The sequence below is a fragment of the Pipistrellus kuhlii genome, unplaced genomic scaffold (assembly GCF_014108245.1).
Source record: "Pipistrellus kuhlii isolate mPipKuh1 unplaced genomic scaffold, mPipKuh1.p scaffold_m20_p_89, whole genome shotgun sequence".
Taxonomy (NCBI): Eukaryota; Metazoa; Chordata; class Mammalia; order Chiroptera; family Vespertilionidae; genus Pipistrellus; species Pipistrellus kuhlii.
The window spans coordinates 619,887-636,001 of record NW_023425594.1 but is presented as its reverse complement, the minus strand read 5'-3'; the positions used below and the strand labels follow the sequence as shown (position 1 = coordinate 636,001).

General features: G+C 60.0%; 1 protein-coding gene across 3 annotated transcripts; it reads left to right on the top strand.

The window, feature by feature from the left end:
- Window positions 1–29: 29 nt before the first annotated feature.
- Window positions 30–15,459, top strand: ZNF606 (zinc finger protein 606). 3 transcript variants are annotated; one of them, XM_045577374.1, is made up of 7 exons: window positions 30–236; window positions 2,288–2,381; window positions 3,101–3,193; window positions 3,481–3,557; window positions 10,381–10,507; window positions 10,888–10,983; window positions 12,272–15,459. In XM_045577374.1, the coding sequence occupies exons 1-7, from the start codon at window positions 45–47 to the stop codon at window positions 14,248–14,250; spliced, it is 2,658 nt and encodes an 885-aa protein (XP_045433330.1). In that variant the 5' UTR covers window positions 30–44; the 3' UTR covers window positions 14,251–15,459. The 3 variants fall into 3 exon arrangements, with proteins under 3 accessions (XP_045433330.1, XP_036281940.2, XP_045433331.1); XM_045577375.1 differs by lacking the exon at window positions 30–236 and adding an exon at window positions 245–507; XM_036426047.2 differs by lacking the exon at window positions 3,101–3,193.
- The last annotated feature ends 656 nt before the right edge of the window (window positions 15,460–16,115 follow it).

The window sequence follows — 16,115 nt, the reverse complement described above, 5'->3', positions numbered from 1 at the left end:
TCCGATGGGAGCAGCCCGAGGGGTAAGCTGCACTCCAGGCTGACATGCGCCTGACACCAGCCCACCCGGCGCCATTGCCCAAACCGGAAGTATGCCCCCTGGAACTACAACTTCCAGCAGCCCCGCGCGGGCGCCCCACAACCGGAATTGCGCCGCCCAGAACTACAACTCCCAGCAGCCCGCGCGGCGCGCCCGGGTCGACTCCGGGGGAGCGGTCGCCATTGTCCGCGGCCGAGGTGAGGTGGTCTCCGGGGCAGGCCCCGGGGGTTGGGAGCGCCGGTGGGAGAGGCGGCGCCTCCTTCGGGGTCCGGGGGCCGCCAGACGGGGTCCCGCCCCGCCTTTCCCGGCCCCGGGGCCCGCGGACCCTGCGCCCCGGTCGGTGGCCGCGCTCGCCGCTGGACGCCCCGGCCCCGGCCCGCGCCCGCCTTTGTCCCCGGCCGCGCGGGGCGAGCGGCGGGACAGAAGCCGCGCCCCCGGTTGTCGCTGCCGGCGGCGGCGGCGGACCTGGTGCGGGGCGCTCGTGGGGATCCGGGCGGGAGGCGCCCTGTCTGCCCCGGGGGGCGGAGGCTGGGGGGCGGGGCTGCCGGGCGGGGCGGCTCCGGGGCTTTTCTTCTCGGACCCTGAGCCCCGGGGGCGGGGGGCGGGCGGGTGGAGAGGCCCCTGCGCCCCGGGAGGCGGGTCCGAGCCGCGGCGGGTGCCTGGGAGGCGGCGATGGGTCCACAGTCCATGGAAACGTGGCGGCGGGTGAGGATGAAAAGCCAGGATCAGAGCTGGGTGTGCGGGGCGCTGGGGCTGCAGCGGGTTTTTTTTTTTTTAATTTGCAGAAAAGCAGCGGTTTTGATGTATCGATATTATAGTTTGGGGGCTTGTTGGTGCATTCAGAAGGCTGTGCAGTTGTCACTGTTCTTTGTGTCTGTTTATATGTCTGAGGGCACGTGTGTTACACATGCTCTGGAGGCCTGGGGCAGGGGTGGGTCCGGCCGCCGCCCCCAGCGGGCCAAGCCGGCCGAGGGGAGGGGCCCCAGGAGGTTGGTTACTTGGTGTGTATATGTGTGTATATATATATGTGTGTGTATATATGTGTGTGTGTGTGTTATATAATTTATGAACATAAGGTACAAGGGCATGTACCTTGGTTCCGGGCACATCCTCAGTGGGGGGTGTGCAGGAGGCAGCAGATGGATGTTTTTAACTCTTTATTCTCTCCCTTCCTCTCTGTAAAAAATCAATAATATATATATATTTAAATGTATTTTATTGATTTTTTACAGAGAGGAAGGGAGAGAGATAGAAACATCAACCAGTTGCCTCTTGCACACCCCCCACGGGGGTTGTGCCCGCAACCAATGTACATGCCCTTGACTGGAATCGAACCTGGGACCTTTCAGTCCGCAGACCGACGTTCCACCACTGAGCCAACCCGGCCTCAGCAATAAAATATATTTTTAAAAGAACCAATAAAGATTAAGAAAAATACCATCAGTGATGAGAATCACCGATCAGCTGCCTCCTGCTCACCCCACATGGGTATCGAACCCGCAGCTCAGGCATATGTCCTGACTGGGAATCAAACCTTGCCCTCCTGGCTCACAGGTCGGTGCTCAATCCTGATCCGCTTTGCAGAACACTCTCATCACCCCTGTACCCGAGAGGCAGCCCCCAGGCCCAGCCTGCCCTGAGCCCGGGAGCCTCAGGGGTGAGGTTCCTCAGGATCTCTCGGTAGTTCTCGTCGAACGGGGCTGGCTGCCTCTGGCAGTTCCTCCCTCTCAGCTTGTTCAAATCCCCTTTTCTCTCCAGAGATCCTCGCGTTTCTTTAAAGATGAATGTGATTGTTAAAATGTCTTATTTCTTGACTTTAGAGAGAGAATAAAGGGAGAGAGAAACGTCGATTTGTTTCTCCACTTGCGAGTTCATTGGCTGATTCCTGTATGTGCCCCGAGGAGGAATCAGACCCACAGCCTTGGCGCTCCAACCACTGAGCTACCGGCCGGGCAGGCCTGTGTGTTTGGATGTAAACTCTGTTTTCTTCCTGCTCCTGGGACTCTCTCTTATATATTTATTGATTGCAGAGAGGAAGGGGGAGGGAGAGAGACAGACAGGAACATCAGTGATGAGAGAGAATCACTGGTTGGTCATTGATGGGCTGCCTCCTGCTTGCCCCACACGGGAATCGAGCCCTGACAGGAATCGAACCCGGGACCCCTCGGTCTGCAGGCTGATGCCCTGTCCACAGCCCCCGGGGCCTCCCTCGCTGAGCTCTCTGACCGCCTGTCTCTCTGTGTCACAGGTGGCGCTGCCCTCGCCTCCGGCTGCACCGACTCCGGCCCACGCCTGGTCTGTCCACCCCGGGATGGCGGCCACCAGCCCCCGGGCCTCCTGGGGTGAGTCCCGGCCCGCTCCTCGGGGGCGGGGTTTGGGGCTCCTGGGGCTCGGGGGGGTCTGTCCTGGTGCAGAATTAGAACTGAGGGAGATTTTTATTTATTTTAAACACAAATGACTTTTTGTTTTTTAAAAATATAATTTTTTTTTTTATCGATTTCAGAGAGGAAGAGAGAGAGAGAGAAATGTCAACGATGGGAGAGAATCACGGACCTGCTGCCTCCCGCACGCCCCCCACTGTGGATGGAGCCCCCAACCCAGGCCTGTGCCCTGACGGAACCGGAACTGGACTCTGCCTCCTGGTTCCTCCTCCTGAGCCTCGGCGGGCGAGGGCGTTTGGGACGGGGGACGGGTCACGGAGGGGAGCTCCGCGCGGCGCTCCGGGTTGGCGAGCCGCCTCCTGAGCTGTCTCCCTGGCCCGGGGCCTCCTGGTCCTGGTGGGTGTCCTCGGCGTCCCTTCCCGCCTGTGTGAACATCGCTGCCTGCACTGCGCGCCGGCTGCACCTCAGCCCCGTCACACCCCGCACGTGGAGGGAGCGGCTCTGCTTCTCGTGTGTTTAACTCGGTGACGTGGGGCGTGAGGTCAGGCAGGCCGCGCTGTGCTGCTGGGGGCCGTGTCCTCAGGCTCCGGGCTCGGGCCGGGCTGTGCCCGCCAGGGGGCGCTCTGCTCGCGTGTCCCAGGATCGGTCACGCACCCTCCTTTCTGCTGGTCTCCGTGCAGGTGTCCTCGCCGCCCGGCCCTGGGCGACGGCCGCTGCTCACCCCCGGGCCTGCCACGCCGTGTCCTCGGCCGGCAGGCACCCCGAGGAGCCAGGTGGGCGGGCGGGCGGGGCCAGCGCGGGGGCGAGGGTGGGGGGGGCGGTGAGGGGGGGCTGGGATGTGGGGGGGGGGGCGGGGTGCCTCCGGGGCTGAGCAGACGCTGCTGCTCAGAGCAGGGGGCTCAGCAGGGCGGACGGTGATGGGGGCTCCCCCTGCAGCGGGAGGACAGGGCCAGCCGGCCGCTGAGCACCCCACAGGGCGGGGCTGGGGCGGGGTGGATCGGGGCGGGCGGGCGCCGGGCACACCCGCAGGGAGAGCCTCGATGCCTGTGCTTCCCTCCAGCTCCATGTCCTCGGGACCCGGCCCGGCGCGAGGAGGAGGCCCCCGGGGCGGGGAGCCGGCCGCCGGCCCCGGAGCAGGTGAGATGGGCTCCCTCCCCCGAAGGTCACGGTCCCCCACCCCGTACCGTCCCTCCCGCCGTGTGCTGGTTCCGTGTGCTGGTTCCGTGTGCGACCGCTCCTCGGGCAGAGCAGGAGCCAGTCCACACCTGTCCCTGCTGCACTCAGGACGGTTCAGCCTCCACCCCCTGAGCCCGCCCCCACCCCAGCCCGCTCCCCCTGAACCCGCCCCCCACCCCAGCCCGCTCCCCCTGAACCCCCGCCCCGCTCACCCTGAACCGCCCCCAGCCCGCTCCCCTGACCCGCCCCCACCCCAGCCCGCTCCCCCTGAACCCGCCCCCCACCCCAGCCCGCTCCCCCTGAACCCGCCCCCACCCCAGCCCGCTCCCCCTGAACCCGCCCCCACCCCAGCCCGCTCCCCCTGAACCCGCCCCCCCACCCCAGCCCGCTCCCCCTGAACCCGCCCCCCACCCCAGCCCGCTCCCCCTGAGCCTCGTCCCCACCCCAGCCCGCTCCCCCTGAGCCTCGTCCCCCACCCCAGCCCGCTCCCCCTGAACCCGCCCCCCACCCCAGCCCGCTCCCCCTGAGCCTCGTCCCCCACCCCAGCCCGCTCCCCCTGAACCCGCCCCCCACCCCAGCCCGCTCCCCCTGAACCCGCCCCCCACCCCAGCCCGCTCCCCCCGAACCCGCCCCCCACCCCAGCCCGCTCCCCCTGAACCCGCCCCCCACCCCAGCCTGCTCCCCCTGAACCTGCTCCCTCTGAACCCGCTGCCCCCTGAGCTCACTGCTGGGGGTTTGGTGGGTGAGAGGCAGCCCCTTGGTTGGCAGGCCCCCTTCTCCTGTCTCCCCACCCCCGTATTCCTCTGGGTTCAGGCTGGTGTCTCCTGGGCTTTGCTTGCAGGGGGAGGGAGGGTGGGAGGGAAGACAGACCAGTGGAGCCGTCCTGAGGCTCCCAGAGTGCTTTCCTTGCTCTGAGGCCTGGTCACCTGCTGGAGTTGGGAACAGAAGCTGAGGCGCTCCTGTGGGCAGCCCTGAGGAGCCCGGCCTGTTGGTGCCTTGAGGGTCGGGGTGCAGAGAGGGGAGGGGGGCCTGGGAGAGGGGACTTGCTGAGCCAGAGGACCATCGAGAGCTTGGCTGGTGTGCAGGGTCGGGCTCGGGTGGCACCCATGGTGGGGGCAGAGGAACAGCTGCCCCAGCACCAGTGCTGCAGGCCAGGCCGGCTCCATCCTAGTGACTGGGAGGCTCCGCAGAGCTGGGAGCAGGAGGGCCGGGGAGGGGGTCTGGCAGGTGTGGGGGAGGGGCCGTGGGAAGCAGCCGGCATTGCAGGTCAGTCGGCCGGGCCCTGGACCAGGACCTGAGGGAGGAGGGCGAGAATGGACTGTGCTGAGGGCCTCAGGCTCCTGAGCGGAGGGGGCGATGTGCCCAGCCCCTCCCCAGCCGCAGCCACTTAGAAAAAGTTTACACCGGGCAGGTGGCTCTGGTTGAGCATCCACCTACGAACCAGGAGGCCAGGGTTCGATTCCCCGTCAGTCAGGGCACAGGCCCAGGTTATGAGCTCCATCCCCAGTGGGGGGCGTGCAGGGGGCAGCCCATCCATGATTCCCTCTCATCAGTGGGGTTTCTCTCTCCCTTCCTCTCTGAAATCAATAAAAATATATTTAAAAGAAAAGGAAAAAGTTTGTTATAACAGCTTCATTCCCATACACAAAGTCCAACCCTGACAGTGCAGGCTGCAGAGGTTCACAGGGCTGAGAACCATCACTAGAGCCAATTGTGGAGCCTTTTCACCCCCCACAGGCCATCCCCGTCCCCATCCCAGCCCCCCACCCCGTCCCGGGCGCCCGGGCACTGGCCGTCCCGGACACGGGGCACGGGAGTCACACACGCGTGCCCTCTGGTCGTCGGCCGGTGTTCAGCAGCGTCAGCATTTTCTCTCCGTGATTCAGGCCTTTTACACGTCCTGCCTGTCTCCTGGGTCCTGTTCCCAGCACAGCGTGTGCACGCTCACGCTGACCTGACAGCAACAGGTCACTCATTTCTAAACTAAAAAGACAAAAGATGAGCCAGCAGATGTGCACTAGCCGTGGTGTCTGCTCAGGGCTGGGGCCAGGTGTTGGCTGCTGCTGCGCGGCCGTTGTCAGGGGCTGTGACGGGAGTGCAGCCGCCAGGCCGGGCGTGAAGGGGACAAAAGCCTGAGGAGCCTGCAGGACCCACCGCACTGCGGCCTGTGGCTCCTGAGAACTGGAGGCTGGTGCCCAGAAAGAAATGGAGTCAGTACTCCCCCACCCCCACCCTCAGGGCCTCTGGGCCCCTCCACAGCCTTCACCTGGGAGCAGCCCGGGCCGCCCCCTTCCCCCTCCCCCCTCTCCCTCCCTCTCCCTCCTAACAGTGTGGCCGGAGCCTGTGGGTGGGGAGGTTCCCGCCAGCGGGTGCTCCAGTCCATGACTGAGCATCAGGGAGAGTAAGGACACACCAGCCGCCCCCCAAAACCTGCATGGCCGATGCCCCTCCGGGTCTCCCCAGGAGCTTGCCCTGAGGTAGAAATAAACAGTGAAGCCCGGGGGCTCCAGAGGCCCAGGACACGCAGTCAGAGCTCAGGCAGGACAGGAGCCGCCCGAGTCCCCTGGGGCGGCCCGGTGGTGAGCCCTGCGGCTGGTGTGCTGGAGGCTCCTGCAGCCTGGGTGCCGGTGAGCACGCATGTGGGTCACGTGAGCAGGAGTGTGGGCCAGACCCCGTGGCATGTCTGCTTTCCCCCTGGCAGGTGCTGGAGGGGTCACCGTGGGCCGGGCCTGCTCTGTCCCCTGGTGCCAGGGGGTGAGCCTGGGGGCCTGGTCCCCACTCCGCCTCCCGGTGTGCACCTGGGCCTGCTTCCCTGAGGCCTCATGAGCTGTAGGCCCTAACGGGCCCGTTTGCCTGGGGTGGGCCTCCCCCCCCCCCCCCAACCATGGCCCTTCCAGTTTGACGCCACCTCCGGTTCCAGGTGTGCTTTAAGAATAATCGGACAAATTCCGCAGTTAGTGGACAACAAGTGAACAGAACATGGTCCTCATCTCCCGAGGTGACCTTGCTCATCCCGGGCCTCGCTGCCCAGCCCCCTCTCCGCATGGCGTGCGCCTTCAGGCTCACGTGCGGGGTGATGAGGTTTATTTAAACACATTGTTACTGATTTCAGAGAGGAAGGGAGAGAAACATCAACAATAAGAGAGGCATGGACCAGCTGCCTCCTGCACGCCCCACACTGGGCACCTAGCCTGCAACCCGGGCCTGTGCCCCCACCAGAGGGTCGAACCCGGGGCCCTTCAGTCTGCAGGCCGACGCTCTCCACTGAGCCACACCGGCCAGGGCTGCACACAGCCTTTCTGCAGCCCTGCCGTCGGCCAGCACTCGGCCCAGCGCGTGCGGGTGGAGGCCAGGTTTGCATCCACCCGATCGAGGGCTCTGAACGTGGGCACGTTCTCCCTGTGACTGGAGCTGCCGCCTGGCCTGGGGAGAGCCAGGACGGTCCCCTGGAGCGGCCGGTGCGTCGGGTGCCCCCTGATGGCCGGCGGGCGGGAGCCTCCCCTGTCCCCGTGCCGGCCCCTCGGGCTCCGCGGGCGTTTCACACGCTCCGCCTGCTGTCCGCCTCCGGCTGTTCTCAGCAGCTGATGTGAGTGGCCTGTCTGGGGGGCTGGCGGTGGTGCTGTTTTTGTATTTTTAAAAAAATATATTTTATTGATTTTTACACAGAGGAAGGGAGAGGGATAGAGAATTAGAAACATCGATGAGAGAGAGACATCGACCAGCTGCCTCCTGCATGCTGTGGGCACCTTCGCCCACCTGTGTGCTCCGCTCGCTCCCTCCCTCCCGCCTCCCCAGCCCCCGGCCTCCGGCCGGCCGCCCTGCCTCGGCCCGTGTGCTCCTCCCGGAGCGTGGACGCCACGGCCACGGCCCTGGGCTGGGATGCTTCTTTCACTGTGTTTGTTTTGTTTTTATTTGTATTTTATTAATTTTCCACAGACAGGAAGGGAGAGGGATACAGACTTAAAAACATCGATGAGAGAGACATCGATCAGCTGCCTCCTGCCCCCCCACACACACACACACTGGGGATGTGCCCGCAACCAAGGCACATGCCCTCGACTGGAATTGAACCCGGGACCCTTCGGTCCACAGGTCAGCGCTCTATCCACTGAGCCACACCGGTTTCGGCAAGACCTTTCCTTAATGTCTCTAAACGACTGGGGACCTGAAGGGAGGATTGGTCTCTTGTGGCCACTAACACCCTACAGTAGGGGTGTCGAAGTCAATCAGAGAAGGGGCCAAAATCTAAAATCCAGCCTAAATCGCGGGCCGAATGGTTTACTGAACAGTCATAAACTGTCATTGTGATGGAAACGCAGCGGAGTGCAGTGATGACAGCGCGGTGCGGGCCACATTGCAAGGCCTGGCGGGACGGATTTGGCCCGCGGGCCTTGTGTTTGACACAATGTGCCCTACAGGGAGAGCTCAGCGCAGCCTGCACTGCTCCCCTACGGGGTCCAGCCATCCCCGGGCCCAGCCGTCCCAGGATCCAGCCGTCCGGGGGTTCAGCCTCCTGTAAATCAGGGCGTTGGCAGCACGTCTCAGCCACCTGATCACCTGGGAGAGGCCTTCACACGGCAACCTCCCACCCACAGTCCCTGTCCCTGCTCAGTCCTCCCACCCACAGTACCGTCCCTGCTCAGTCCTCTCGTCCTCCCACCCACAGTACCGTCCCTGCTCAGTCCTCCCACCCACAGTACCGTCCCTGCTCAGTCCTCCCACCCACAGTCCCTGTCCCTGCTCAGTCCTCCCACCCACAGTCCCTGTCCCTGCTCAGTCCTCCCACCCACAGTCCCCGTCCCTGCTCAGTCCTCCCGTCCTCCCACCCACAGTCCCCGTCCCTGCTCAGTCCTCCCACCCACAGTCCCCGTCCCTGCTCAGTCCTCCCGTCCTCCCACCACCCAGTACCGTCCGTGCTCAGTCGCCGCTCTGGAAGCACCTGTGCCACGGTCCTGTGACTGCCCTGCATGACCCGGGAGGTGTGATTGCTGAGTCCTATCCCTGTGCCCGCCCTGCACTGGTGGCTGGGCCGGAGCTGGAGTGGGTTTGGGCTTCGTGTTTTTGCAAGAGTGCTTCCTAGCGGCGCTTGGTGCTCCTGGGGAGAGCGGGTGTCCATGGGCTCAGGGTGCCTGGCTGCCCCCCCTCAGGGGCAGATGGGGGGGACGGGGGTGTCTGTGGGCTCAGGGTGCCTGGCTGCCCCCCCTCAGGGGCAGATGGGGGGGACGGGGGTGTCCGTGGGCTCAGGGTGCCCGGCTGCCCCCCCTCAGGGGCAGATGGGGGGGCCGGGGGTGTCCGTGGGCTCGGTGCCCGGCTGCCCCCCTCAGGCTCCCGCTGGCGGCTCCTCTAAGGACCGGACGGACCCTTTCACTGTAAAGGTCCCCCGGATCCAGTGGCGCCTCCTGTTCCTGCCCCAGTGTGCTTCCCAGGTCTGCGTTTCCAACGTCCTCGGGGTTTGTCAGGACTGTTCCCGTGGCTGACTCCTGCCCCCTGGCCCCCCCGCCCCCGTCTGCAGGAAAGAGGGTCTGTGCTGCAGGACGGGTGTGCATGTCGACCCCAACCAGCTCCCACCTCCCGGGGCTCCCGGCTCCCGGCTCCCAGGCCCAGCTCCCACCTCCCGGCTCCCGGCTCCCACCTCCCGGCTCCCACCTCCCGGCTCCCAGGGCCGCCTCCACCCTGTCCGCCTCCCGAGTGCCTGTGTCTCCGGAGAAGGCGCTGCCCGGGCATCGGTCCGGGCTGTCTGTCCCGAGGACGGGCCGGGTCTCAGGAGAGGGGCCGTGTGCTGTGGTCGGTTGGCCCAGGGAGCGATCCCCTGAGTCCTGGGTGACCTGCCCTCCATGAAGGCTGTGCCTCCATGAGGTCATTGAAAATGCAGGTGCTCGCCGAAACAGATTTGGCTCAGTGGATAGAGCATCTGTCTGTGGACTGGGGGGTCCCGGGTTCGATTCCGGCCAAGGGCATTACATTGGTTGTGGGCACATCCCCAGTGGGGGTTGTGCAGGAGTCAGCTGGTCGATGTTTCTCTCTCGTCAACGTTTCTAGCTTTCTATCCCTCTCCCTTCCTCTCTGTGGAAAATCAATAAAATATATATTTTTTTAAAAAAAAGAAAGAAAAAAGAAATGCAGGTGCTTCTCCACATCTGGCTCCTCCGGCTGTCCGCCCCTCTGTCCTCAGAAAGCCCTGAGGGGCCCAGGCAGAGGGGTGCAGGCTGAGGGGGTGCAGGCCGAGGGGCCCGGGCTGAGGGGTCCGGGCTGAGGGGTCCTGGCTGAGGGGCCCGGGCTGAGGGGTCCTGGCTGAGGGGCCCGGGCTGAGGGGCCCAGGCTGAGGGGGCGCAGGCCGAGGGGGCGCAGGCCGAGGGGGCGCAGGATGAGGGGCTCAGAGGGATCGCAGGCCGAGGGATCCAGGCCGAGGGGCCTGGGCTGAGGGGTCCAGGCTGAGGGGTCCAGGCTGAGGGGTCCAGGCCGAGGGATCCAGGCCAAGGGGCGCGGGCTGAGGGGTCCAGGCTGAGGGGCCCGGGCTAAGGGGGCACAGGCTGAGGGGGCACAGGCTGAGGGGCACAGGCTGAGGGGGCGCAGGCTGAGGGGGCGCAGGCTGAGGGGCGCAGGCCGAGGGGGCCCAGACTGATGGGACGCAGGCTGAGGGGTCCAGGCCGAGGGGCCCGGGCCGAGGGGGCCCAGGCCGAGGGGCCCAGACTGATGGGACGCAGGCTGAGGGGGCGCAGGCCGAGGGGCCCAGGCTCAGGGGTCCAGGCCGAGGGGCCCGGGCTGAGGGGCTGTGCTCTTTCAGGAACCGCTGAGCTTCCGGGACGTGGCCGTGGACTTCTCCCCGGAGGAGTGGGGGCGGCTGGGCCCTGCGCAGAGGACGCTGTACCGGGAGGTGATGCTGGAGACCTTCGGGCACCTGCTCTCCGTGGGTGAGGCCGGGCTGCCCCGTGAGGAGCCTTCATCCCCAGACAGGCTGCTCCGGGCTCCGGGCTCCGGGCGCACAGCCTCAGGCCTGGCTCGGGGGCCAAGCGCCGACCCATGAACCAGGAGGTCACGAGGTCACGGTTTGATCCCCCATTTGGGCTCGGTCCCCAGTGGGAGGTGTGCAGGAGGCAGCCAATGGATGTTTCTCTCTCTGTCACTCTCCCTTAAAAACCAATAAGAACATTGAAAACATAGAGGCGGGCTGAGGTGATCTGGAGCCGAGGTTCCGGGTGAATTCCCTGTGCTTCTCCAGCAGGAAGGGGGGAGTCGGGCGGAAGGGGTGGGGCTCCCCAGGCGATGGACGGTCCCTGTCTCTCCCCTGCAGGGGCCCAGGTCTCCAAGCCTGCGGTCATCTCGCTGCTGGAGGAGAGCGCGGAGCCCTGGCCGGCGGAGCAGCCCCGAGCGCCGAGCATGAGTCCAGGTGAGAGCAGGCGCGCGGGAGGGTCCTTGTCCGTCCGGGGAGTCAGTCCTCAGACCCGCGGGCGCGGGGCCCCGGCTGCTGACGAGTCCGAGCAGACGCGCCTCCTCACAGGCTGCACGCCCCTTCCCCCCTGCCGCCCCGCAGCCTCTCACCTCCCTGGCTGTGCCTGTCGCTCCAGCCGCCTCTTCATTCTCTCACCTGCTCTTCGTCCTTAGTTTGCTCACTGCCACACCTGTAGCCTCAGCCTCAGCCGTGGCTTTAAAAAGCCAAATGAGGAAATAGGTCTTTAAGGGAGGTAACATGGTCACCTGGTGAACACACTCACAGCTGTGTGAATACGTAAGCTGATTGACACTCCTTCTCCCGCACGTTAATCTCACCCCAGACACACACATGCACACACACACCAAGAGGCGTCACACACAGGCACATGCACAGGTAACCTGTATTTTTTAATATGTGGGCGTTTTTTTTAGTTGACTTCAGAGAAGAAGGGAGAGGAAGAGAGAGAAACATCCATGATGAGAGAATCCTGGATCAGCTGCCTCCTGTACAACCCCTCCTGGGGATCGAACCCACAACCGACACTCTTTCCACTGAGCCAAACCAGCTAGGGTTCAAGTACACACTTTTGATAGTCCTTTCTCAGTGGAATTACAAATCACACACTTAATTTTTTCAGCAACAAATTATGACCTATGTGAAGTGCCATACACTAGGGGAAGCTTGCCTGGGGACCCAGGGTATTTCTTGCTCCAGCCAGGCACACACATGACTGGCTGGAGCAACCATGGAAACTCCAGACTCTGGAAGGAAAGAAGGTGCTCACCATAAACAATATTGTTTGCACAAACCATGTAGAGAAATTGGTACCCATGCTTCAAAGCCTCAAGCATGTAAAACTCTCAGAAGTTTGAGCATTCTGAGACCTCGCTTTCTAGGAGTTGGCCGAATCCCAGTCCCTAAGTAGGCCTTCTTGGGAACGTGCAGTTTGAGCAACTCATGGGGGTAGTTGTCTCTTTCCTGCACACCCTCATCTAGTCTTTCCTTCTTTTCATGGAAAAATGCTGAATGTATTTTATTAGTACTTAGCACACTTTATATTGTGGTCAACTGCTTCTGTTAACTACTATTTTCCCTTTTCCTGTTATGATGCTCCTCTTGAGTTGTGAGTCTATTTGAAAACTAGTTCACGCTTGCCCTCTCAATAATATGGACGAAAAACCCACCTTTTACACTCTGCTCTTAAACATTCTTCCTCATGACTCTTTTTTTCTGTTTACTTCAGAAATGGTGAGAAATCCTGAAAGTAGAGCGTTGGTCCCAAGGCGTCGCATTTTTGAGGAAGAACAGTCCCATCGCATGAAGTTGGAACGATACGTGTGGGATGATCCTTGGTTCTCCAGGTTAGAAATTTTGGGATGTGACGACCAATTGCAGATATACCGTGTGAACCAGAGTACAGCTAGGAGGCAGATGATCTTCATGCAGAAGCAAGTGCTGTCTCACAGCGGCTCTGAACTCTGTGAACTCGGAGCAGAGTGTGGCCAGAGCTCAAACTTCATTCCCTCTCAGAAAGTTTGTCAACTGGAACATTTCTATAAGCCTGATACACATGGTGAAAGTTGGAGGTACAAGTCAGCCATCATGTATGCAGATAAGATTACCTGTGAAAGTAACGATTATGACACAGCCTTCTACCAGTGCATGCAACCTGTTCATCCTGCAAGGATGCAGGCTGCAGATGCTCTTCTCAAACGTTCTGATGCTGTTAAATCTTCCAATCACATCCTGCATTTTGGTGATCATAAGGGAATGCACACGGGAGGAAAGCTCTATGAGTATAAGGAATGCCATCAAATCTTTAACCAGAGCCCATTGTGTATTGACTATCCAAGACCTCTTATTGGAGAAAACCAGTATGGTTACAAAGAATATGAGAATATCTTTTACTTCTCGTCCTTTATGGAGCGCCAAAATATCGGCGCTGTAGAGAAAGCGTATAAATACAACGAATGGGAGAAGGTCTTTGGGTACGACTCATTCCTCACTCAGCATACAAGCACTTACACTGCAGAGAAACCCTATGAGTACAGTGGATGCGGGACCTCTTTCATCTGGAGCTCTTACCTTATCCAGCACAAGAAAACTCACACCGGTGGAGAGAAGCCCTACGGATGCGATAAATGTGGAAAAGCTTTTAGGAACCGTTCAGCCCTGACTAAACATGAACGGACTCACACTGGAATAAAACCCTATGAATGTAATAAATGCGGGAAAGCCTTCAGCTGGAACTCCCACCTCATTGTGCACACGAGGATTCACACGGGGGAGAAGCCTTATGTGTGTAATGAGTGTGGGAAGTCTTTCAACTGGAACTCCCATCTGATTGGCCATCAGAGGACTCATACCGGAGAAAAACCTTTTGAATGCACCGAGTGTGGGAAGTCTTTCAGCTGGAGCTCCCATCTGATTGCCCATATGAGGATGCATACTGGAGAGAAGCCCTTCAAATGTGACGAATGTGAAAAAGCTTTTCGGGATTACTCCGCTCTCAGTAAACATGAAAGAACTCATTCCGGAGCAAAACCATATAAGTGTACTGAATGTGGAAAGTCCTTCAGCTGGAGTTCCCACCTTATCGCCCACCAGCGAACTCACACGGGAGAGAAGCCCTATAACTGTCAGGAGTGCGGCAAAGCCTTCAGAGAACGCTCAGCCCTCACTAAACACGAAATAATTCATTCTGGAATTAAGCCCTACGAATGTAATAAGTGTGGAAAATCCTGTAGCCAAATGGCTCACCTTGTTAGACATCAAAGGACGCACACTGGGGAAAAGCCCTATGAGTGCAATAAATGTGGGAAGTCCTTCAGCCAGAGCTGTCACCTTGTTGCCCATCGGAGAATTCACACGGGGGAGAAGCCCTATAAGTGTAATCAGTGCGAAAGGTCCTTTAACTGCAGCTCTCACCTGATTGCGCACCGGCGAACTCACACCGGAGAGAAACCATATAGGTGTAACGAATGTGGGAAGGCATTCAACGAGAGTTCTTCCCTCATCGTGCATCTGAGAAACCATACTGGAGAAAAACCCTACAAATGTAACCACTGTGAGAAGGCTTTCTGCAAGAACTCCTCCCTCATCATCCACCAGAGAATGCACAGCGGGGAGAAGCGCTTTATCTGCACCGACTGTGGGAAGTCCTACAGTGGCCACTCGGCCCTGCTGCAGCACCAGAGGAGCCACAGTGCAGAGAAAGTGTGAACTGAACCGATGAGAGGTTTCCTTTCCTTGTACATCTGGTACTTTGAAAAACGCCCTATAAATATAATCAGGAGGGGTTGTTTTTTAGTGAGAGTTCAGGGAGGCTCTCCCTCTTACTACTCAATAGAAACATCTAGAAGAAACGTAGGAATGAAAATGATAGAGGAAAGCGTAGCAGTTAGGTAGCCCTGATTTAAAGTCAGATAATTACAGTGAAGAAAGCAAGCCACAGTCCACCAGGATCTTGCTGGAGGAATGTGAATGTAAGGAATGAGACCCTTTTAGTAAGTGATCTCAAGGATTTGTGGATCAGAGTGCACTGATGGAGAAAAGCCTGGTACTAGGAAGTGTTTCAGCTGGAAATACGCTGTTTTGCATCAAGCTGGAGTATTGGATGGGAAGCTTTATAATAATGTTCTGTGCATAATTATGGAAATACAGATTTTGCTATTAGGGGGAGGGTCTGGGTGCCCTTCCAGGAATAGAATATGGAATATTGAGTTTGAATTTAAGGAAAAAAAAAGTGTTGAATTGGATATTTACTGTTAGTTAAGATTAACCTTAGAAAAATTAGGAAATGAGATTACTAATGGTAGAAAAGTTATTTTCTAGAAGTATGAGGCTGGTGTTGTTGGGACATAAAAGTGACATTTAGCATCACAGTGTGTCCATGTTCATGGTTTACTCAATGCTGGATGTTTGGAGTTTGTGTTAGGCAATCACTGTAAGGTATAATTTATAGACACTGCGTCAGAGTACATACCCTGAAGGAATACCAAGGACAGAGTTGTATATATGTGTCTACTATAATATCTAACATTGTGTATGGATAAAGGACTGGAAAGACCCCTGGATAAATTAACCCACTTAATTTTTAAAAGTTTTATGAACACATGCAGCACTCACCATGTGCTGACCTTTGTTTTAAATGCTTTTCGGTTATTCAGGTGTTCAATTCCCTTATGAGGTGGGTGCTATTATTATCTCAGTTTTACAAATGGAGAAACTGAGGCAGAGATGTTGAGAAACCGACCTGAGGACCCAGCTAGTCCAGAGTGGCCCTGGGATTGTTTGGTTCAGAGTCCATGTTTTTAACCACAGTTATGCCGACTCTCCAGCGACCACCCCCGCTGGTGGTTTTGTTATTGTTCAGTGTTTCTATGGTAGATATTTGCTAATAAAAATCCAGCAATTCCAAAGTGATGAGAACTGAAGTGACCTGGCTCTCTGTCCTGGAGGGTTCCTGGTAACACGAGGGCGGAGCCCCCTTCGGAGTGTGACCTCTGGGTCGGACGTTCAAACTCCCTGCATTTCCTGGAACCCGGGGCCCCCAGCCTCTCACCACCCGCAGCCCCGAGGCTGAGGCAGAGCAGCCGCCGGAGGACCTGCTGGAGGCGCAGACAAGTCAGAGACCAGCGTGTCCCTCCGCGCAGAGGGCGCAGCGCTCCGCATGGTCTCCCTGGAATTCCGGTTATGTCTCCGCATGTTCTCCAGACGGAGGGATTGCCCTACGGCTGGATTCACCCGGGGAGGCAGCTCACCACACAGAGCGGGGAAGGCGAGCCGAATAGGGCGCCTTGGTGCCTTCTCTCCAGGTGGCACGTTGTCCTGTGTCTGCCTAGGGGCTGTCCTAAGGGGCCAGCAGGCCTTCCTGGAGAGGCCCCGGGGTGTTGGTTGGAAACACCGGGCAGACGGTCCATCTGGGTGCTGACCCCCAGCGTGAGGAACTGGCCTGGGGCCGGAAGATGGTCCCTGCCCGAATCCGCTCAGGAGCTCCCACAGGTGGTGCCCCCTGACTCCCCACCTCTCAGGGCTCGCAGCCTCCTGCCCACCCAGCAAGGGCTGCAGGAGGGAGTTCGGGCAAC

Excerpts from the sequence above, each read along its gene's own strand:
- ZNF606 (XM_045577374.1), top strand. The coding sequence starts at position 45 with ATGCGCCTGACACCAGCCCACCCGGCGCCATTGCCCAAACCGGAAGTA. Across the intron at positions 237-2,287 it reads CGCCATTGTCCGCGGCCGAG|GTGGCGCTGCCCTCGCCTCC; the intron begins GTGAGGTGGTCT and ends TCTGTGTCACAG. Across the intron at positions 3,558-10,380 it reads GGCCGCCGGCCCCGGAGCAG|GAACCGCTGAGCTTCCGGGA; the intron begins GTGAGATGGGCT and ends GTGCTCTTTCAG.